At 49.8% G+C, this 23256-nt stretch overlaps 1 protein-coding gene, 1 long non-coding RNA gene and 3 other non-coding genes across 7 annotated transcripts; all 5 read right to left on the bottom strand.

Moving 5' to 3' along the window:
• Positions 1-81: 81 nt before the first annotated feature.
• Positions 82-2963, bottom strand: LOC139682375 (uncharacterized). Its single transcript, XR_011699633.1, has 5 exons — positions 2755-2963; positions 2352-2426; positions 1431-1477; positions 1004-1090; positions 82-412 (listed from the first exon to the last, which is right to left on the bottom strand). It is a non-coding gene; the product is annotated as an uncharacterized lncRNA (long non-coding RNA).
• LOC139682559 (small nucleolar RNA SNORD99) lies at positions 527-597 on the bottom strand. Its single transcript, XR_011699658.1, has one exon. It is a non-coding gene; the product is annotated as a small nucleolar RNA SNORD99 (small nucleolar RNA).
• Positions 1582-1712, bottom strand: LOC139682553 (small nucleolar RNA SNORA44). The gene has a single exon (XR_011699652.1). It is a non-coding gene; the product is annotated as a small nucleolar RNA SNORA44 (small nucleolar RNA).
• LOC139682551 (small nucleolar RNA SNORA16B/SNORA16A family) lies at positions 2579-2721 on the bottom strand. Its single transcript, XR_011699651.1, has one exon. It is a non-coding gene; the product is annotated as a small nucleolar RNA SNORA16B/SNORA16A family (small nucleolar RNA).
• A 5336-nt stretch (positions 2964-8299) lies between the features above and the next one.
• On the bottom strand, positions 8300-22989 carry TRNAU1AP (tRNA selenocysteine 1 associated protein 1). 3 transcript variants are annotated; one of them, XM_071576848.1, is made up of 10 exons: positions 22847-22951; positions 19642-19724; positions 19430-19527; positions 18619-18718; positions 15353-15405; positions 14674-14805; positions 11439-11558; positions 9864-10026; positions 8926-8959; positions 8300-8781 (listed from the first exon to the last, which is right to left on the bottom strand). In XM_071576848.1, exons 3-10 carry the CDS (start codon positions 19513-19515, stop codon positions 8645-8647), a joined length of 825 nt encoding a protein of 274 aa, XP_071432949.1. In that variant the 5' UTR covers positions 19516-19527; positions 19642-19724; positions 22847-22951; the 3' UTR covers positions 8300-8644. The 3 variants fall into 3 exon arrangements, with proteins under 3 accessions (XP_071432949.1, XP_071432948.1, XP_071432947.1); XM_071576847.1 differs by having other exon boundaries at positions 19648-19724; XM_071576846.1 differs by lacking the exon at positions 19642-19724 and having other exon boundaries at positions 22847-22989.
• Positions 22990-23256: the final 267 nt, after the last annotated feature.

Genomic DNA, 23256 nt, shown 5'->3' with positions numbered 1-23256 from the left:
GGACCACCCCTGTCAGGCTCAGAGCCAGCCCTGGCCTTACCCCATCCCAACACATCCCAAACACAGGAGACACTGCAAGGATTTCAAGCAAATTGTGTTTATTCACACTCCAAGATTTAATACCCGCTAAAATTAAGTAACTCCACTCTTGAGAAAACTCCACAGATGGGACTGTTCTTCCACACAGTGTCAGAATGGGATCCTGAGCAGCACTTGAAGCCAAGGCAGTTCCCTCTCCCTGAAATGCAGGTGAGTGGAGACCCTGGAGTGGTTGCTCCCACCCAGAGGAGCTGTGGAAGGAGCTGGGCTGTGGCTCTGCAGAGCTCCCAATCCTGGAGGGCTGGGAAAGCAGAGTCCAGCAATGCAGCAAGGAATGCCTCAGGAATGGGCTCAATAAACTCCAGCCTTAGACCTGAAAAAAGGGATAAAAAGTTTCATTTGCCTCGGTGCTGTGTCAGCCTCCACCTGCCCTGGGGAGCTCCTGGCTGTGCCCTCCCCTCCCCACAGGGGGTTTTGGGGAGCTCGTGCCTGGCCTCAGCCCCATATCCGCAGGACTCATCCAACAGTCTCCACACACAGGAGTCATCACAGACCAGGCGGTTCTGCCACAGGGAACAAACCTGCCCAATTAAAACCCTCCCTTAACGAAGCTGGCCATTCCCTCCTGCACAGTCCAGGTGAAGGACTGGACATTTCCAGCACAGGCACAGTTGGGCTGAACTGTTCTCTGTCCTACAGACCCCACTCCAGACTAGAGAATCCCAGAATGGTTTGTTTGGGTTTGAATTCCATCTTGTGCCACTCTCTGCCCTGGGCAGAACACCTTCCACTAGACCAGGTGTCCAACGCAGCCTTGGGCACTTCCAGGGATGGGGCAGCCACGGTTTTCCCAGGCAACCTGTGCCAGGGCCTGCCCACCCTCACAGGGGGACAGTGTTTCTCCCTTTGTCTGATCCAAACCCACAGCCCAACCAACCCCAGGAGTTCCCCAGAGGACACTCACTTGCTCCACGCTGCAGCTTCCCCACAACTCAGGCCCTCCAGGAAGCAAACAGAATCCTTTGGGATTCACAAGCTCCTGGAGGAATTCCTGAAAAAACAGATGCCAGAGGTAAGTGCCTAAAGCTGATGGGTTACTGTAAATCCACAGCTCAGACTGTTCCACATAAACTCGAGCCCTCCAAGCCCACCATTCACCCCTTGTCCCGGCAGGAGCTTCTCTCCTCCCCAGCCTTCCCCAAGCAGCGAGGCTGGCACAGTCTGTTTTCCCAGCGGCCCCTCTCCAACAGGACACACCCGCAGAGAGCCCTTCGACCAGCCTGAATTTTTACTCTTCCTCCTTTTTCGACCACAAGATCGGTATTCAGATCTGATGGGAAAGGGATGGAGGGATGAGCTGCAGAGCTCCAACACTGACACCGCGTTCTCACCTGGGGTTTGTCTCTCTGGAAGGCAAGCCCTGGAACATCCAGGAATTCTGCAAGACAACACAACACCCCCCAAAAAATCAGCAGCAGGTGGACACACTCCTGACTCATCCCACCCTGACACCAAGAGCAAGGAACTGCCCAATTCCCGAAAATATATAGGAGGGGCGAGTGACAGCCACGGGCAGAGAAGGCCCAGCAGTCAAAGACCTTCCCGTTGCTCTGGCATGTTGTTGGAGACCCGCAGCCACTGCGTGGGGCCACAGCTCTTGGATAAACATGCGGATACACCCGGAGCTCAGCCAGGAAAGTCTGTGACAGAGTGACCGACTGGCTCTGGATCAGGGTTCATTCCCAGTTTTCTGCCTCTAGCCAGGCCCAGTGAGCACTGCTCGATGGAGCAAGAAACAGGAGGAGTTTGCAGGGCCCAGCGGAGGATCCACATCCCTGGAATAAGGACATGCCAGCAGAGGGCAGAGAACGCTGCTGGTTCTCTCTCTGGCCAGGAGAGGCCACGAAACCAATTCCCAACCTAAGGGAGACTCCCGAGAGCGCCCATCTCACCCAAATTCCCAGGCCAAGGGAGACTCCCGAGATCGCCCATCTCACCCAAATTCCCAGGCCAAGGGAGCCTCCCGAGATCGTCCATCTCACCCAAATTCCCAGGCCAAGGGAGCCTCCCGAGATCGCCCATCTCACCCAAATTCCCAGTCTAGGGGAGCCTCCCGAGAGCGCCCATCTCATCCAAATTCCCAGGCCAAGGGAGCCTCCCGAGATCGCCCATCTCACCCAAATTCCCAGGCCAAGGGAGACTCCCGAGATCGCCCATCTCACCCAAATTCCCAAGCCAAGGGACACTCCCGAGAGCGCCCATCTCACCCAAATTCCCAAGCCAAGGGACACTCCCGAGGCCGCCCATCTCACCTGCCCGTGGCCGCCAGGCCGAGTCTGTCACCAGCCATCCCACACTCCGGGATCACCTTCCACGCCCGGATGCTCCTGGGGAATAACAGAGTCTTCAGCTTCAGGTATATAAAGTATCTTAAAACAACCGAAGGACGGGATTACCCTCCCCCTCCCACCTCTCCGTGCATCAATTCGGCCCCCAGGAGCAGATTTGGGGCCTCCGCTTCCCTCCAGCCCCACCCAGGCCGTGTATTTTCCCGAAATGTTGCCGGACAGTTACAGAAGCTCCAACTGAGCGGCGACCGTCGGGGAAAATCCCTTCGCTCTCGGCTCCTTTTTGACCGCATCTGCCACAGCACCGACAGACACAGCTTCGATAGGGCCGGGCCAGGGGCGGCTCGGCCTCGGGGCCCTCACTCACCCAGGCCGGGCCCGGCGGGGATCAAGGGCGCGCTGCCCTTCGCGGCCATCGGAGCGCTCCGAAGCGCCATCGGCGGGGCGATGGGCACGGGGCGCCGGTGCCGAGCGGCGGGAGGGCCGCGGGGAGGGCGGATGAGGCAGATGAGGGTGGATGGGGGCGGATGAGCCCCCACGTACCCACACTGCCCTCCCGCCCCGTCGCCATCACCGAGAGAGGCGGAAGGAGGCGCGCCGCCGCCTTTTAAAGCGCGGCAGCGCTGGCGCTGATTGGCTGCCGGGGCAGCAGAGGCTTCTGGGAGTTGTAGTTCCTGCTGCCCACGGCACCCAGCATTGAACATCCCGCTTCATCCCTCCCACTCCATCCATCCATCCATCCATCCATCCATCCATCCATCCATCCATCCATCCATCCATCCATCCATCCATCCATCCATCCATCCATCCATCCATCCATCCATCCATCCATCCCATGCCATCCACCCACCCATCCTTCCATCCACCCATCCCAGTCCACCCATCCATCCCTCCCATCCCACTTCCCAAAGGACAAACCTACCCCGCTGAGCAACCTGATACAGTGGAAGGTGTCCCTGCCCATGGCCGGGAGTTGCAATTGGATGATCCTTAAGTCCCCTCCCAACCCAAACCACTCCATGATTCCAAGATTCCCAGTCTGTGAGCTGTGCCCCCCCTCCCCACCTCAATGCCCCTTCCAGTCCGGGTGGCACCAGGACATTCCTCTCTCCTCCTCCATCCAAGGGGCACAGCAGGGGTTACTCTTGGAAAAGCTGAAGCAGCAGCAGCTGCATTTTCCCTACTCCTTCCTCGCTTTTGGAACATGGGGGGAACACCCCACCCTCAGGGGAGTTTCTTGGAAACAAAAGTCTGTTTGCCAACATGATACCTCTGTCAGGCTCCTGGCTCGTGATCCATAATCCAGGGAAAGGATTTAAAATGGGAGCACCTGCCAAGGGCTTGGAAGGGAGTGCTGGAACAGCTGCAGGTGCTGAAGGCACAGCCACTGTGGGAAACCAGCTGGAAAAACCCAGGAATGCTTCCCGAGTCCTGGAGAAAGGGCATAAAGGATGGGGGACAACAGACAGTTTTTAATCTGTTCTGAGCAAAATTAAGTGATGAAAAAATTCCCAGTGCTCAGGAATGGCCTTTTCCAGCTGGTAACTCCTCCCAAACATGTCAAATCAGCAACAAAATAAACCTGGCACCCATTTAAGGCCAAGTCTGGAAACGAGCCCCAAACTTGGTGTGGCCAAACCCTTGCACAGACATTCCTTGGCAGAGCTGGCAGGGCCAGGGGACCAGCAGCTGCTCCATCCTCCTCCTCCCTGGATCTCCCAGCTGCTCTGCCAAGTCACGAGGCATTCCCTGGAGTCTCCTTGGCACAGCCACTTGTGCAAAAGGAACCTAAAAATCATCCTGTCAAATCCTAGGGCAGGGCAGAAACTGGGAAATCACTGCAGGAAAAACCCCCCAACCTTCCCCAGAAATTCACACCTTGCTAAACTTTGTTTGGGAAGAGGCTGAACTGGGAGAATCCCCAAAGAGCAACAGTGAAAAGCACTGGATGCTCAGCTGACTCCCAGCCCCAAAGAGACGGATGGAGATCCCAAAGGAGCAGGGAAAATCCCACTGCATCCCTGAGGAAACCTCCCAGGAACCTCTCACCAGCCTCTTCCACAGCACAGGTCAGGGAGGGAACACTGAAGAGGCTGCAATTCCCATCACCTGACAGGTGGGAGCAGGCAATGCACAGGGATGTGCTCTGAGAAAACCATCAGTGAGGAAAAGCAGGTGAGAATTCCTGTTCCAGGGGGGTTGTTGTGCCCAGGGGACAAGCCAAGCTCTGGCCATGACCAGCTCCAACCTCTGTCACCTTAACTGTGTTTTCCATCACTGCTTTTTGCCTGGAAAATTCACAGCAGAAGTAGGGTTGTGTTGGAGTCACAGAATCATGGAATACTGAGCTGGGAGGGACCCACAAGGATCAGAGTCCAACTCCTGGCTCTGCACAGAACACCCCAACAATCCCACCCTGTGCCTGAGCAAAAAAAGAGTGTGTGCCAAGCAGGACCCCAAAACTCTTCCTACAAAACTGAATGCACTTGGAAAAACCAGTTTGCCTGGGAATAACTGCTAAGCAAGGGAAAAAAAAAAGAGATGTTTTCTTCCAGGCAAAAAGGGAAAGTGAGCTCTGTCAGTGACATTTCCTGCTATTGCATTTCAAATTCATACCCCATCCTGCCACTGAATTAATTTCATGTCTAAGCAAATCCCAAGTTAAATCCAGAAACTGGTGTATCCAGTAGGCTTGACAAGATGCACTGGGAGATAGCGAGGCTGGAAGGTAAAAATTCCTCTCAGATCTTTGTTTAGCAGGAGCTGGGGATTAACAAGGCAGTAATGAGAAACCCAGCACGGAAAGATCAGAGTCAAATGTTTATCTCTGCTCCTCAAAAGGGATTCAGAGAAATTCCTGAGGGTGTTGGGTACATCTCAGAGTGCAGGATATGAACCCATCTCCTGAACCTGATCCAAGCAGCAGGAATTTTGTCTAGTCAGACTCACAGGGAAAAAAATCATCACCATCAGGCCCTGTCAGCCCCCTCACCCAGCCCCACATTTGCTGAAGAAATGCCCCCAGACTCCTCATCCCTTTGGAAGCAGGTCAGGATCTCTCCCAAGCCACCCCTCATGTGTATTGTCAGGCTTTTAATTAAACACAGGCTAATGGCAACAGGCCATGCCACAAGCTCAGAGCTCACCCTTTGGAAAGTCCAAACACACCCACGTCCCTCCAGCTCTGCTGAACTTTTCCCAGTCTGGGGAACTCAAATGGGAATCTGAGTCCTTGCACTTTCATCTAAATTGGATTCTCTCACCTTCAACAAGGATGTTTGAGTTGTTTTTGTAATTGCTCCCAACCCTGCCTGCTGAAAGGCAGAGTGCCTCATAATCTCAGAGGCAGATTTGGATGCAATTTTCAGGGATTACATAATCCCAGGGAGCTGTGGTATCACCTGCCTGGGATTTCTTGCCTTTGGCACAGAGAGATAAAAGCAGGAATTACCTTCTTACACGGAGTCCTTGTCTTTCATCCTGTGTGCCACTAAATGGTAATTAATCCAGGCTTTCCCTGTAGCCATCCAGGAGAAACATAATCCCACACTCTGTTTGAGTTGGACTCCAAAGCACAAGCCCTACAAATTCCAGGTGATGGTTGTTTTGCAGCTCCACATAAAAGCCTCTTCTGTGCTTCAGATGCTGCAATAACGGCTGGAGCTGAAAATGAACACTGAGGTGAGTAAGTGATGCACAGAAAAAACACACAGATTTAACAGCTCCACAGAACTTGGCTGAGATTCTCCCAAACAACCCCAAAAGGTTGGCTCACACCTCCAGGGAACGTGGCCCTGAGCCTCACATCAACCCCTCTGAAAAGGAAATGCAGGAGCTATTTTAAGCTCTGCAGCACCAGTAAACAGGCGTCAGCAGGTCATCCCTGCTGGCCTCGGTGCTCCCAGATTGCTCCTCCTGAGGGTCTGCATGTGCCCAGCTCTCCCAGGAATCAGGGGTTAGGATGGCTTGGACTAATGGTTATCATTTTACTTCCCACTACAGAAACAAAAGCAGAGAGCAAAAAGGATTTTCCCACAGGGTTGCTGTCTCTGTGAGGTGATAAATCTGCTCCTCTCTCCTGCAGGCACAGGTTTGGATGGAGAAGGTTTATCCAGGCATTAGGAAATGCTCCACGGGACAACTGAGAGCAGCAGAGTAAATTTATACTGATAAATAAGTGTGTCTTCAGGTCACCTCCTGGAGCAAACTGAGGTGGCTGCATTAAAAAGCTAAACTTTGGGGGGGTGGGGAAAGACAGCTCCAAAAGAGGAGGAAGGGCACACAGAACAGCACAGTAACAGAAGGATCTAGAAAGTGTTTTAACAGCAGGACATAAACCCCCTTCTTCTCTTCACCTCTGGAATGCCACTCTACTGAACTTCCCAGGAAAAGGGGCTGCTCTGAGCTCAGCAGCTGCATCAGAAGATCCAAAAGCTCTGCTCTCTTCCACTCCTGCTGCCTCTGAAACTCGCGGGGAACATTCCTCTCCTTAAATTCAGAGGATGTGAAGGTGAGGACACTGCCAGCAGCACAGCCAGGGGCACAGCAGGAGGAAGAACCCACAGCAGATGAGAACTCAGGAATCCAGCAGTCCTGCAGCTCCACTTGCTCAGGGATAACCTGACTCCAGTTCCTCACATTCCCACTTGCAATTGTTAAGAAAAAACCACAGACTAACAAATAGATCATAATTATGGACACAAACAAAAGTGTAGCAGAAGTAGCTTTATCAAAGTATTTAAATTTTGTGGCAAATCTCTGCATCAACATGGGCAGGGAGGCAACGAAACGCTCTGCAGTGGCAATTTCAGTTACCAAACTACTCCTTGGACAGACATTTATTACAGGTAGTTTCTCTGTTCCTATTTCTCCAAGAGTTTAAGGCACAAAAGCCTGAAAAGGGCTTGTAACATGTACATAAGTGCTATTATTTTCACTTTCACCTCTAATGCAACATAATATCAGCTTCTTTATATTGCTTGTCCATCCAGTTCATACAACACCAGCAGAAAACTGCCTTCAGGTTCACAACAATTTGTTGCACAATATATCAGTGAGATTGCTCTGACCCGTTTTTGCTGCAAGATCTTCAGTTTCCCTCTGAAACAGGACAGTGGAAGACGCTACAAAATCTCCACATCTTAATGAGCCATCAAGGTGTGTCCATGGTAAAAAAATAAAGGCATGATACACAATATAACATTTAAATATGGTTGCTGGTAAAAGTGTTTTTAAACTGCTTGGTTGATGGGGAATTATTTCCTCATACACAGGTGGAGAAGCAAGAGATCACCAGGTAAAAGGCATTGGTTTGTGGTTTTCTAACACTCTTTTCTGTCTTTGCTCTCCAAACAGGTAAATTGCTTATGAATACCAAACTGTCTAGCTCAAGATCACAGCTTAGGTTAACTAGAACATAACCTTTCATCCCATGCTCAAGTTACAGCAACCTTACCCAGCCACCAGGAAGCTTTTGAGACATTTTAGTGGTATCCAACAATGATCTTTTTCAAAAGTAACACATTCACGAGGGTTGGGTCACATGGCTGAGACAGCTGAATGGGCAGGAAAACAGAAAGATGGGCAGGACCCAAAATGGGCAGGACCCAAAATGGGCAGAAACCAAAATGGGCAGGAACCAAAATGGACAGGAACCAAAATGGATAGGAAACAAAATGAGCAGGAAACAAAATGAGCAGGACCCAAAATGGGCAGGACCCAAAATGGGCAGGAATTAAAATGGGCAGAAACCAAAATGGGCAGGAATTAAAATGGGCAGAAACCAAAATGGGCAGGAACTAAAATGGGCAGAAACCAAAATGGGCAGGAACCAAAATGGACAGGAAACAAAATGGATAGGAAACAAAATTGGCAGGAACCAAAATGGGCAGGAACCAAAATGCAAAAGGTAATTTTACTTAAAAGACCAACTTTTTTATTGTAGGATGGAGTCGAGTCTCTCCCCTGTGCCATCGTCGAAAGTTTATAAATTACAATTCCCAACAAGTATCGAGAGTTCATTTCAAGACAAAAAGGAATAAAACTGTTGCAGTTCTAATTTTCACCATGAATAAAGGTCACCATGATGCTCCTATGACACTCCTGTACAGGAGGAGGGCCACAGTCCTCCTGTACTCCGAGTCCCAGGCCTGGGTGGGCACAGGGCCCCCCCTGCTTCCCGCCGGATCCGGGGGCAGCGGAACAGTCCGGAGTGCACTGCTGGGATATTCCACACACACAGTGCCTCAGCAACGAGGCTATAACACAGCTGGGATCTCTGAGGAGACAGTGTCCAAAGGCTGCCAGTGACAGTCCATCAAGGCATCATAAAGCTCTTCACTCTGCTCCATGAACTGCTTATTTGCTTCGTGGACGTCCAACTGAGGCGTGGGATCTACAGGGCAGGGGGAAAGGCAAAATTCCCAGATTTACACAAGGGTAAAGGGATGTCACACATTGGAATCAGGGCCAGTTTGAGAAGGTCTGACTCTGATCAGTGCAGAGCTGACAACTTCAGTATAGAATTTGAGAAACATACCTTCCAATGCATCCTCCCCAACTTCTTCATATGTCTGCAAGGAGAAACAAACCCCTTAGGACAGCAGATAATTGTCTTTTCTTTTACAAGCATCACCTGTTGATTAGTACTGTCAGAGACTGTCTTTTATACTGGAGTGATTACAACAGAATTCTTCACACATAAGCCTGTGTTCCACTCCCAACACTCCTTGGGGCAGATCCCACACTCAGCCTCTGACAGAGGCAGCAGTTCTTGTGATTCCTGGGGTGAAGTGGGGTGACTGTTCTGGTGTGTTCTATCCTTCAAAACAAGCCTTGGGAAGGATCCCAGAAGGCTCTCTGAGCACTGCCTGCACCAAGAGAACCCTTCTACCCTGACAAATGTATTAAGAGACCCCTTGTGTCCTCCAGACCTTTCTTGCCCCAGAGTAAGGGTAAAATTTTACCCCACATGAGGCAACAGGACACACCAGGTTCTACAAAACACTACACAGTAGCTGTACTAAGACCTCATTATTAAGAGGTGTATATTAAGATCAGTCTGGAGGAGGTGGAAGATGAACAGAGAACATTGGGGGCTGCAGCAACTCCTGAGGGGCAGCTCCAATCTCTGCTCTGTGGGGACCAGGGACAGCACCCAGGGAATGGCTGGAGCTGTGCCAGGGTCATGTTGGATCTCAGGAAAAGGCTCTTCCCCAGAGGGTGGTGGGCATTGACCAGGCTCCCCAGGGCAGTGGGCACAGCCCCAAGGCTGCCAGAGCTCCAGGAGGGTTAGGACAGGAACAGGGTTGGGGTGTCTGAGCAGGGCCTGGGGCTGGACTGGATGATCCTTGGGGGTCCCTCCCAACTCAGGACATTCTGTGGTTCTCAGAGCTTGAAGCTCAAACATTCCCAAGGAATTCCCAAGGCCATTCCCAAGGCCATTCCCAAGGCCTGGGTGCTCCTGTGCTGCCCTACCTGCATGGTGCTCTGTGTGTAGCCATACTGGGGGTAACTGTAGCTGTAACTGCCCGTGTTCTGGTCGTACCCCCACTGGGCGTAGTAGTTGTGGTACTGTTGGTAATACTGGTTGTAATTATAGTTGTACATCTGATTGTACTCCATGGGTTTCACACGGTTACTTAAAAAAATAAAGCAGGAGTGAGTTGCAAATAGTGTAGAACAAGTATGAAAAAAGCAGTGAAATAGCTTAAGATACAAACTGGTACATAGACAAGGCTTAGTCTAACATGCAAATTTCAGTCTTTAAAATATATTCACTGTTTAGTGCAGCAATATTTATCATTTGCATACATTTGCATAAAGAAGTGGTTTAAATTTAACACCCTTCCCTGTATTCATCCTCCTCTTCATTAATAAACATTGCTTTCATTCTTTACCAGTCAATTTGGTGTCACTTCCTGGCTTTGGGAAGGGAAGAGTTCAGGACTACAAGCCTGAGTTTAGAACAATCCTGAACCATAATCCAGATTCTTGGGCCCCTTTTTATTACTAATAAATAGGATGAAGTTAAGTGAAGTGCAGCTTCCTGAGTCTTACTCTACACAAAGGGTTAAAGACTTAATGCCTTGCAAAAAAATGGAGTTTTCTTAAATAAGAATGGAGAAAACCCTCTTCCTTCTGCCACTGTCATAGAGAAACCCAGCAATGACTTGTCCCCTTTCTCAGTGAGCTGGGTGGCCTTCAATGAATAGGATTGGAAGAGCTCATGAAATAAAAAGAATTACAAGTAATCAAAAATTAAACTTAAGTACCCTGTGAGCTGACTAGAATTCCCATTCCTCACCATGAAGTGGCAGCATTCCCAAGGAACTTGGGATCCCACCTGACTATCAAGATTTGAAATGAGATGACAAATATTGTTTGAACATGAAAATATGTCACACATACAGCTATGTCTAGTGATGAAATCAGTGAGAAGTAGAAAGAAGGAAACATCAATCTTCTCACCACAATACACCCCTTTTTTCTGCTTTTCTCTTCCTTTTCCCCCCCAAAGACTTCTGAGGTCACTGAAAATCTAAATATTATTCAAATAGGGAGCAATTACTATGATTCGTATTACCCTAGTGCTACGAGCCCCAAGTCAGACCAGGATCTCATTGTATCAGGTTCTGAACAAACACAGAAAAAAAAGTTAATCCCTGCCCCAAAAGACTTATATTTAGTAGACATAATATTAGAATTAGCAAGATAATTGAGCTTTGCTATCCAGACATCAATAAGCAGATTTAGGCTATTTCAATTTAATGCAAAGGAACATAGACTTTAAAAACAATCATATTTAACTACAGTGTGGGTACATGTGTGTGGATTTTATAATGTATATAATTACAAACAGTGTAAAATGCTTAGTCTTGAGCCAATGTTATAATTTCTCTGAATTCCTGGGCATTCTGATACTCCCCTTATTCAGGGGCATTCCTTCACTTTGTGATGGAAACATCCAGGAAATGTACCCAAACCACTAAAAGACATTTAAAAATAGATGTGATGCCTCACTTATGAACACCTGGCTGCTCTTATACTCACGCTTTGGGTATAGCCACACTCAATCGTACAGGTTTAGAGCCCAACCCCACAGCTCCCTGACACTCTGTCAGTGCTCTCTTCTGCTCCAGTTCATCTGTGAACTTCACAAACCCGTATCCCCTGCAGAGACACAGAAGAACTCACATCAAACCAACTCCAAAAAACTCCCAAACCAACCATGCCATGTTTTCAAAACTATTTATGGTGCAGTTTGAACTGGGTCTGGGAAACCCGGCGAAGGAAACACGTTCTTTAGGGTTGCTGTCCCTGCTTTTGGGAGAGATGAAATGATTCTGCCTTTCAGTTGCTTTTCCAAAATGCCTAAAGCCACAGGTCCAAGCTCCACTGGTGCTTTCAAGGGCTTGACAAACATAAAGCAACTCTTGTGCCAGTGGATTGTGGGGAGCTGGAAGGGAGCTGACACAAGCCATGTTGAAATGCAAGAGCAGAGAGTGGTAAAGCCCCAAATCTCTGCTGGGAGGGTACTGATAATCTCAAGAGTTGCAAGTCAGCACAGGACTGACAAGACACAGACACTGTATCCCAAACTGCCCCACTGTGAAGGAAAACACTGCTTTTCCCCAGGGTCACAGGATCACAGACTATTCTGAGTTGAAAGGGACCCACAAGGATCATCGAGTCCAACTCAAGTCAATGACCCACACAGGGGATTGAACCCACGACCTTGGCATTGTTACAACCAAGTTTTTTAACCAACTGAGCTCATCTCAGGATCAAAGAGATACGTTTTCCAATCAAGTCCTTTTTCAACAGGAATATATTCCAGTAGGCTTTCTGCCATTCCCAACAACAGCATTCCCAACAGGGGGTCTGAAAACAAGCTGGAGTAGCCAAACCCTGCCCTGAGAGCACAGCTGGGACAGGGACAGCACAGCCAGGACCCCTGGATGAGGGCACACTGTGGTGTGGCAGCTCTGCACCTTGGGAACACCAACCCCCTCCATCCCCAGCGGTCCTTTGCGTGGGATTTGGGTGCTCAGTGAGTCAGCAGCGATGCAACAGCATCCAGGAGGGCAGTGCCAGGATCCAGCATGGGCTGGGCTGCCTCACGCAGCAGAAAGATCAAAGGCTTAGGTGTGGGAGGGCAGGACAATCCATCTAAGTGAAGGAAGGAGTTTGGGAGGGAAGGGCTTGTCTAGCTGGGGAAAAGAACGAGCCGTAAGCAAGGGTGTAAATTTACAATGTATTATCTATTCTGTGGGAACTCCTAAACACTAAGGGATGTGTTATTTGGAAAGCAGCAGCACCTGCTACTCTTGGGAGGTCCCCACTGGAAGCTACTCCAGAGCAGTTTGTGCCCCAGAAAATGGAGCATCTTGCACAGCAAGGTCCACACACAAGTCCAGGTACCTTATTTTTATACAAACACACAGGTATGTCCTCGTCACAAAAATACCACATCAAAGCTCAGGCTTATCTGGATTATTAACCATGAGCAAGACTCTACATGAGCCCACATTCTGTTTAACTTGCCCTCTGCCAAAGGACTGTGGCAAATTAATCCAGGGCAAGTCAACTTTTATGTCAGTTCAAGGTGTCCACACACAAAACCAATTAAGTTTCTGAGCTGGCACAAAGACTCCTGCAGCCTTTTGGATGGGGCCAGGTGTGTGTAAGGAAAAATGGGAAGACTGGCAGTTCCAAAATAGAAGGAGACAGATAAAGAGTTGGATTTAGGGTACAGGAATTGATGGTGGGTGCAGCAAGGGAGACAGTGATTCTTCCAACTCTTCCAGATACTTAAGCTTTTCCACACCAATGGCTAAACCAGATTTTGGTACAGAAGAAAACCCACAAAGAAATAATTTCTCTGTGGCCAGGACCTCCCTGGCAATCACTCTGTCCTGTCTCTGCAGTTTGGAAAAGCCCCCACCCCTGCACCCTCAGCAGGAAGCAGAGAAGCAGGCTCAGCATTGGCACCAGGAGACCTTCCTGATCCACCAGCCCTGGCTGGAAGGGCTGAGGCTTCACTGGGCACGTCCACCAGCCCAAAGCTCCTCTCTCACATCACCCTGACACCTGCAGCTGCCTCAGCTTTGAGTAACTGCACAAGTCCCAACAAAGCCCCTGGCAGCAACACGCTGGCACTGCCAGGGGAGACAGCTCTGCTCTTCCCAGTCTCTGCTCCTTTCCCACTTCCCAAGCTACCACAGATGCCTTTTCCTTGAGGTCTGCACTTAGGAAGAGTTCCCAAAGCCCAGCTAAAGGCCCAACACCTGTTCTGCAGGCAGAGACAGCAGCAGGTGCAGCCAAACAGGAACTGCAGGGTTTACACTGAGGAGGAGGAGGCACCCAGAGCCCACCCCAGTCCCAGGTGAGGTGGCACTGAGAGCACAAGTGCCCAACAGCCAGAGTGACTGAGCAGCTCTGCAAGAGGTTCAGGTTGCACATGAAGAGGAACTTCATGACTGGAGAGGGAGTGCAGCTCTGGAATAGGCTGCCCAGACAGGTTGAATTGTCTCCATCCTGGGAGGTTTTCCAGGCTACTCAATCCATGGCTGAGCTGATCTAGTGTTGGTCCTGCTTGGAACTGGACAACAGACCTCCAGAGAGTCCTTCAAACCAACATATCTAAGACTGAGAAGCTTCCTGTGAATAAGTGGGAAAATCTACAGCCACAGTCTTGGTCTTATCCCAACATTCCAGCAGGTGTTGGAATATTGTGTTGCACTGAAGCCAAGCTCTGCTTTGGAAACTGGGGCTCTCACCAACTGCCCCATCCTCTAGGAAAACAGAGTTTAATTTTGTGCTATTTAGAAAATGTTTCATTTTGAAATCCAACTTTCTGGTATCTGCTTTTGGCAAGACATTCCAGTAAAGACAAACAAGGCAGTCACTGAGAACCTGAGAGTGAATCACAGCCCTACCCTGTTTGAAATAAAAACCTCTAAGGCTCTCACAGGAATAGCCTAAATAACAGCCCAGTTCCACCTGAGAGTCCAGGAGCAGAGTGTTTCCAGATTACTTAAGGCATTTTTCAGCATTTTAGGAAGTGCAGGAACACACAAAGGGCCTCACACTCACAGAGGAAGGAAAATACCCCCATGGTGAGTCTCAAGACCCAAGGAAACTGCAGACAGAATGGCCAAGAATATTGTATTTTAAAATTACTTCAATCTAAGCTGATAAGACTGTTATTTTTTGCCCTTGCTGCATTTTAGATTTTCTGTTGTGTATGTGCAGTGAAAGAAAAAAATGAATAAAAGTGACTTACTTGGATACTCCTGCCTGGTCCAAAACAACTTTTCCACCTCTACATGATGGATAAACTTTAACAAAAAATTCATACAACATCCCATCATCCACATCAGGAGTCAGGTCTCCCACAAAAAGGGAATATTCTGGACTAAAGAGATCAAAAAGAAAGCTTTTTAAGTACAATCATACAAATAAAAGAAAGAGATGTGCTGAGTAACAGTTACCAATTAGCCTAATTATTTAACTGTGGAGAAAAGTGATATTAAAAGACTATTTAATGGAGACTTTAAAGTTCCACCAGTTAAGCTGCTAAACTAAAATTTGTATTTTCAAGTTAATTCAAGCAGCACAACCATCCTACTCAATACTGCTTTTTATTTAAAGATAAAACCTTTATCTTATTTCTTACAGGGTCTGTCTGGATTTCTAACATGGCAAGAAAACAATAAAGTCTCATTTACAGATTTTCTATTTCCAATATACAGACCTCAAACTCTAATACACTACAGATAATTTGATGCTACAAAGTTTGAACACCTTAAAATAAATCCACACACAAGGCAAAGCACAAACTGGCAGCCCAAGCTCTGCTCCCTCTGAGTGATGATCTCATGGGTTGATGTTTTGAATGCTCTTTGCAATTGATAAAGAGGCCTCAAGGAGGCAAAATGAGTAATTAAACACTGAGCACTTACCTGTTATCAGGTTGTTTTCCATACGTTGCATAATTCAATTTAAATCGCTTTGCCTGCAACAAGGCAAAAATGAACCCAAATATTCAAGAGTTGTGTCAATTCAATCAGGAAAAAATACAATCAGCTGATTTTATACAACACTTTTTAATGCTGAGAGATGCTCAGTGCTGTCAGACCAGCCAGTTAAGGTATCAAGGATGTTTTTATTTATGCCAGTACAGCCATGATAATGAAAATCAGAACCTGAACAGAGGTATTGATAACAAATGTTAAATTATTCTAATTTTAAGGTCTTAAACTGACATGATAGCAGAGCTATTGGACATTTGTGATTTAACACAAACACTGGCAGACCAGAATCCAACACACTGGAAAATCAATCCCAGTCTGGACACATGGCTAAATACTTTGCTCTGGATGATGTGCTCATTTAGTATGATCCAAAATTAAGGTGTTTTTGAAAGAATTACCTGTCATTGGACACTAAAAGCCTCCCTAAATTTTGTATCTGATGTTATTTTTAAAATAAGCTTCCCAGTAGCCCAGATTTGTGCCCACTGGCACAGCTGGAACTCCCTGTCCACATCCTACCAGAGTTCACCAACTTGTGTCCAACTCACATGTGAGCCCAGAACAAGAACTAAGGAGCAGCTGATCTTTTCATCAGCCCCAGGGACCAGGGGCTGATCTCAGGATCAGAAATCATCTCAGACCAGGATCAGAAATTCCCTGGAGATCAGGACATTTGTTCAGTACAGAAGAGCCCAGTGTGCTCCTGGACCTTGTATGATGATTTCCTTCCCTTAAAGACAGAATAAATAATTCTTGGGAAATGGAGCCCAGACTTTACTCTGGGCTATAATCCTGTTCCTTGCACACTTGCATTCACTGAAGCACAGTGATAAACAACTTTTTGTGGATCATTCACAAGCTAACACAAAATTTTGATTCCAGTTTGAAGCACTTCCATCTTTTTCTTTTGGATCTCACACTTCACTGCAAAAATTCTGGATTTAAAATCAACCAGACACCTGAGAGTGGTTCCACCCAGATGGGAACTGGGGATACCAATTCTGGAAAAGAGAGGCAGCACCAGCACCAGGACTCTGTTATTCCTCTGGCTGATTCAGTATTTAAAAATAAATAAAGAAAAGCGTGAGCCACACTCAGTTTTCTGTAAACAAAAGTGTCTAAATGCGAGGGATGAGCCAGGCATTGGCTGCTGAGTGCAGGGTTTTGGGCTGCACTGGATCCCTGCCTGGCATCTGTAATTCCCTCTGTGTGTTATGCAAATCACCCCCCTACACAACACGTTTTGGAACGAAACTGTGGAGAAAGATGGGTATTCCCAAAAACAAACTTCCATTATCATCTCATTCCTGCTCTCTTTGCCTCTCCAGTGACTACAGAAGGCACCCAGGATGATCAGCTTGTCTGTCACAGAATTACAGAATTGATTGGGTTGGAAAAGACCTCTGAGATCATCAAGTCCAACCCTTGGGCCAACTCCAGTCCCTTTACCAGATCATGGCACTCAGTGCCACGGCCAAGCTCAGCTGGAAAACCTCCAGGGATGGGGAATCCACCCCCTCTCTGGGCAGCCCATTCCAAGGCCTGAGCACTCTCTCTGCAAAGAATTTTTTCCTGCTCTCCAACTTCAATTTCCCCTGGCAGAGCTTGAGCCCATCGTGCCCCCTTGTCCTATTGCTGACTGCCTGGGAGAAGAGACCAACCCCCACCTGGCCAGAACTTCCCTTCAGGGTGTTCCAGACAGTGCTGAGGTCACCTCTGAGCCTCCTCTTCTCCAGGCTGAACACCCCCAGCTCCCTCAGCCTCTCCCCACAGCACTTGTGCTCCAGTCCCTTCTCCAGCCTCGTTGCTCTTCTCTTCTCACTTGGGTTGGAAGAGACCTCTGAGATCATCAACCCTTGATCCAACCCCACTGGGATCACTCTGGCACTCTGTGCCCTGGGCTGGTGATCACAGTGGGGTTGGATCAAGACATGTTGGATTCTCTGTCCCTGGAGGTGTTTAAGAGGACACTCAGTGCCACATCCAGTCCCTTCTCCAGCCTCGTTGCTCTTCTCTGGCCCCGCTCCAGCCCCTCAATCTCTTGCCTCAACTGAGGGGCCCAGAACTGAACACAACACTCAAGGTGTGGCCTCAGAGCTGAGTCCAGGGGAAGGGTCACTGCCCTGGGCCTGCTGGCCATGCTAGTTTTGATACAGGGCAAACACATGAATCAGATCCCTCCAGGCCTCTCATGGGCTCCCTTTAACAGGAGGAGTTCTGACCAAACAGCTCAACCTGAACTTCCCAGTTTCCTGCTGTGGGAATTAACTACACTAAAATAGGAATCCATCCACCTTGTGTCTCACACCATAACTGAGGTGATTCTAGAGCTGCTTTATGAACCAGTCACCCCAGCTCCTGCAGCCAACTCCTGTGGGTACAACACACAGCTGTGTCAGCCATCCCAGTTTAATCTACATTTGAGTCAACATCCTAAAATTAGACCCTGTGACTCTTCCTCCTCTTCTTCTCAACTACCCAGCTTTCATGAACAGGAGGTGTTAGTTATGTACTGCAATAGCCACTGCTCTGGCTCCTTCTCCACTGTAAAGAGGTTTGAATAACTTTTGTTTGCTAAGGGCCAAGGAAAAAAATAAAGCTTCAAAGTTACCCAAAACTCTGTATGGACTTGCAAGTTCATCTTGTAAATATGAAATGACACACACACATCAATTCTCAGGTTCTCCCATCCCTGGAAGTGTCCAAGGCCAGGTTGGATGGGACTTGGAGCAACCTGGGCTGGGGGAAGGTGTCCCTGCTCATGGCAGGGGGTGGAATGAGATGGGTTTTAAGGTCCTTTCCAATCCAAACTATTCTAAGACTCCAGGAATCTAAAAATGAAGAGAGATGGAAGGACTGTGGCAGGTCTACCCCACACTCAAACTAATTTTTTCCTTGTTTTTCTCTGGATTCTTGTTAGTCCAACTTGGTAACAGCAGAAAGGCTCACAAATAAAAAACCCACTCCACAGAATTTCTCCACCTGGATTTTATCCAGACATTCACACAGGAATCAGTGACTTTTCTCAACAATTTTTCTGAGCAACATTAATAGTTTTATGTCCAAAACTTTAAAGAAAGAAAAACCCCACTTAGCCAACTATTACATTTGTCTTTAATCATTCAAAATGCAGATTCTACACCATCTGACCCTTCCCAGTTTTGGTTTTCCACGGGTTGATCCCACTGACTCACCGGAGTAGCACCAGGAAGAGGTTTTCCATTGATTTTGTGTAAACATTTCTCTGCAGTAGCTAGATCTGCAAATTCTACAAAGCAATAGCCTGCTGGAATTCTGAACATACAACACAGGAGAGAAGAGAGAAAGGTTACACATTTAAAACACATCTGAGGAGTAATTTTGTGTCTTAGACAACTGGTAGGAAATTTGCTATTGTTGCAATACTTAGAACAGTTTCTTTCTTTCAGCTATCAAAAAGAAGGTAGAAATCCTGGATCTCAAGCAAAGGGATAGCCCCTACTTACCATAAGTCATGTCAACACAAGCACACACAAAATGGTTTTGCTCACAGTTTACTTTCTACTTTCATTGACCATCAGTTTTCCCACCCAAGTTTAAACAAGTGCAAACTGAAGTTACACCACTTAAAAGGATAATGAATTAGAATGAAACTACTTTATTCTGCACTCCCATTTAATTCCAGCTGGACTCAAAAGGTTCTCATGTTGCTCCAAGCCAGACTTTCCACCTCTGCTGCACTACAGACTAGTCAGCAAAGCCTTCAGGAGGTGCAATTCCCAGAGGGATGGAATGGGATACACACACTGCTCCAACTGAGTGCTGGAGCACTTCAGGATGAGGGGCAAACCTTGTTTGTTGAGGGGAGGCTGAAGAGCCAGCAGTGCCCTCTCCATTGCACTCATCAATATTCCCATATTGGTGGCAGCAATGGTGAAAAGCTCCAAGGGAAAATCACCCTGACATGGATGGACCATGGTGAGGCTTCAATCCAAATGCACTGGGAGAACAAACATAAACAGTTACCCTGTCAACCTGTTTCGAATGATTTTTACACTCAGTACAAGCTCTCCCATGGTGGCAAAGGCTCTTGAAACAAAGTTTTCATCCATATACGGCTCCAGCTATAAAAGTAAAAAAAAACAAAACAACAAGTTAGATCAGGGCATTTACAAAAAAGAGAATATATGTGTCAATGTCCCCCTAAGCAGTTAAAACATTATTGAGAAGGATTTTACCCTTACACTTCAAAAAGAAGACTCATTTAAGAGGGTCGATGCCACTCAAAACCAGCAGGCATGCATGAACCAGGCTCAACAGTCTGCAAAGTGGAACCCAAGAGACAGCATGAATTTCAGAGAACAGGGAGCTTCACAGAAGGACAAAAGCCACTCAGAAACAAACAGCAACAAACTGAGCGTTCGCTACAGGGAGCGGGGCAGAAGGAGGTGCTGGGCTCCTTCTCTGGGCCAGCACCGTGGGGACACAGGTGTGGCACAGCCCTGGGTGGCAGCAGGCAGGTGGCACAGCCCCCCTGGAGCAGGGGCAGGGGCTGCAGAGCCGTGTCTGCCTCGCACAACCCCGGAGAGGGCAGGGCAGCACTCGGGGGGAGCCCTGGGATTGCGTCCCGCTCCGCCCTGCCCGCGGGAGCACTGACCGTGTTGGGGTGACAGGGGAGGGTGGCACTGTCACTGTGTGTGGCACTGAACACGCTGGAGAGCTGTGTCTGTGTGGTGTAAAGGGCTGGTGAGCACGAAACAGTGCTGGAATTTGGACCACATGCATGACAAAGGGCCTGAGGGAACAGGGCACCTCTCCGTGGAGGAGGGAACTAACCCAAAGTAAGGGTTTTTTGATGGGGAGTGCTGTGTGTATATAAAATATATAAAGGAAATACATATAGTTCCATGTATATAATTCTACACACCTCTGTGAGTAAAACAGGTGGCCCTTTGGTAACTGTCGCTAAAACTACCACAGTAACCACCAGCCCTCGGGTGTGTTTGTGTGTCTGTCAGGTAGCAGAAGGTGACAGAAGGTGCAGGGTGTGAAGCTGGGTGGCCACGCTGCACTCACACGTGTCAAAGGCAGCAGATGCCCCGTGGGGGTGAGTGAGAAGCACAGCTGACTCTGTCACATGTGCCAGGAGCAGGAGGCAGCACCACTCTGCCAGGCAGGGTGATCCCGGGGGGGTTGTGTGCAGGAAACCTGGATTTGTAAAGGCAACAGGCTGTGTGTGATTCAGAGAGGATCCTGCGTGTGAGAGGGGTGATGATGGAAGAAGATGGGCTTATGGTGGAGAGGTGGCAGACAACCCTCTGTGTGGGGAAAAGAAAGAGCTCCAGGGGTCTGCTTGCATGAGCAGAGGCAGGGCAGGACTCCCTGACGTGCCAGTGTGAGTGTGCAATGCCAGGGTAAACTGGATGTGCTGAGTGTGTGAGTGGGAGAGAAGCACCCAGTGGGATCCTCTGGTTGTGCTGGGCTGTGTGTGTAAAACACACACATGTGAGAGGTGAGGGACACTCATGTGAGGAACACACGGGTGTGCAAGCAGGACTGTGCCTGTGGGAGCTGTGGGAAAGGGGCTGGAAGAGGAGCTGTGTGCAAGAAAGAGGGGACAAGAATGTGACAAGGAAGTGTGACACGCTGGTGTGACCCCACACAGGGGCTTCTTCCTGCCAGGTGCACAGAGAGGCAGGAATGAGGGAAACACTGGAGTGTGGAAGTGTTTGTGAGTGTGTGTGCATGGAGAGTGCAAATCCCTGTGAGGGTGTGAGTGCACCCACAGGTGCGTGTGTGGGGCAGGTTGTGAGGGATAATCCTGGAGAGGTGCCCACAAACATGTGAGTGCCTACAAGTGTGAGTGTGTGTGAGTGCCTACGAGCAGGGGAGCAGATAAACCAGCTGACAAACCCTCACAGCATGCAAGGACACAGGCTGTGAGTGTGGGAGTGTGTAAGTGCCTCTCAGAGCACGAAGTGTGAGACCTGTCAGTGCCAGCCCAGCACGGACACCAGCGGGAGTGCCACGAGTGTGGCTGTGACCTGGCTGAGGGGAGGCAGTGAGGGTCACCCTGGGGTGTGGGAACTGTGTCTGGGAGGGTGTAACTGCTCACAATCCTGCCTGTTGGGCTGGGGTTTGTGCCTGTGAGTGCGTGTGTGGGGAGGATCAGTCAGTTTGGGAGTGTACACACATGTCTGAGTGGGTGAGGGACTGTGAGGCTGTGTCAGAGTGGGGGTGTCAGTGGGACGAGGGTGTCACTCAGTGAGTGTGAGGTGTCAGAGTGAGGGTGTCACTGGTGTGAGGCTGTCAGACTGTCAGTGGTGTGAGGGTGTAAGAGTGAGGGTTCCAGTCAGTGTGAGGGTGTCAGAGTGAGGGTTTCAGTCAGTGTCAGGGTGTCACAGTGAGAGTGTCAGCGGTGTGAGGGTGTCAGAGTGAGGGTTCCAGTCAGTGTCAGGGTGTCACAGTGAGAGTGTCAGCGGTGTGAGGGTGTCAGAGTGAGGGTTCCAGCCAGTGTCAGGGTGTCAGCAACATGAGGGTCGCAGTCAGTTGGTGTGACAGTGTCAGACAGTCAGTGTGAGGGTGCTAGTCAGTGAGAGGGTTTCAGAGTGAGGTGTCAGTTGGTGTAGAGGTGTCAGTCAGTGGGTGTGAGTGAAGGTGCCAGGCAGAATGAGGGTGCCAGAGTGAGGATGTCAGCTGGTGTGGGGGTGTCAGTCAGTCAGTGCGAGGGTGCCAGAGCGAGAGTGTCAGCAGTGTGAGAGTGTCAGTCAGTCAGTGTGAGGATGTCAGAGTGAAGATGTCAATCAGTGTCAGGGTGTGTGTCAGTCAGTGGTGTGAGGGTGTCCGTCGGTCAGTCTGAGGGTGTCAGTCAGGCAGAGTGTCAGTGGTATGAAGCTGTCTGTCAGTCGGTTGGTGTGAAGGTGTCAGCGTGAGGGTGCCAGTCAGTACCAGGGTGTCAGTCAGTGTGAGGGCATCAGTCGGTCATGGTGAGAGTGTCAGAGTGAGGGTGTCAGGGGTAGGAAGGTGTCTGTCTGTCAGTGTGACGGTGCCAGTCAGTGTGAGGGTGTCAGTCAGCTGTGTGAGGGTGCCAGTCAGTGTGAGGGTGTCAGTCAGCAGTGTGAGGGTGCCAGTCAGTGTGAGGGTGTCTGTCAGTCAGTGGTGTGAGGGTGCCAGTCAGTGTCAGGGTGCCTGTCAGTCAGTGTGAGGGTGCCAGTCAGCAGTGTGAGGGTGCCAGTCAGTGTCAGGGTGTGCCTGTCACCGGTGTGAGGGTGCCAGTCAGTGTCAGCGTGTCAGTCAGCAGTGTGAGTGTGCCTGTCACCGGTGTGAGGGTGCCGGTCGGGCGGTCCCTGCCGGTCAGTGCCCCCCGCGCCCCCGGGTCCCGTCGCGGTGCCGCCACCCCCGCCCGCCCCTCACGCAGCCGCGCGGTCCCGGCCGGACACTCACGTCCCCCATCCACAGGCTGGCGGCCATGCTGCTCCCGCAGGCCCCGCGGCGGGTTCAGCGGGGCCGCGCGTTCCGCCTCCCGGCCCGGCCCCGCCGCTGCCGCCGCCGCCGGCCCTCCCTCCGCCCCACCCCCGGTCCCTCCGAGCCCCGGGCCCCGCTCGGTCCCTCCCCCGGGCCCGCCCGGCCCGGCCCGGCCCGGCCCCGCCGCCTCCTCCGCGGCCCCGGCGGGCGGAGAGAGCGGCACCCCCGCCCCGCAGCGCCCCCTGCCGGCGGGGAGGAGCGACCAAGCCGGGGGGGTGTGAGGGGGGGATGTGGGGAGGGGTTGGGGGTTTGGGGGGTTTGGGGTGATGTGGGGAGGGGTTGGGGAATTTGGGGGGGTTTGGGGGGTTTTGGGGGGTTTGGGGTAATGT

Source organism: Pithys albifrons, chromosome 24 (genome assembly GCF_047495875.1).
Source record: "Pithys albifrons albifrons isolate INPA30051 chromosome 24, PitAlb_v1, whole genome shotgun sequence".
NCBI lineage: Eukaryota > Metazoa > Chordata > Aves > Passeriformes > Thamnophilidae > Pithys > Pithys albifrons.
The sequence above is the reverse complement of the archived record's forward strand: the minus strand, read 5'-3'. Positions and strand labels throughout refer to the sequence as shown.

Coding starts and splice junctions, on each gene's coding strand:
- TRNAU1AP (XM_071576846.1), bottom strand. CDS start 22,873: ATGGCCGCCAGCCTGTGGATGGGGGAC. Junction 18,719..19,429: donor ATTCGAAACAGGTTGACAGG/GTAACTGTTTAT, acceptor TTGTATGTTCAG/AATTCCAGCAGGCTATTGCT. Junction 11,559..14,673: donor GACCAGGCAGGAGTATCCAA/GTAAGTCACTTT, acceptor GTGTCTCTGCAG/GGGATACGGGTTTGTGAAGT.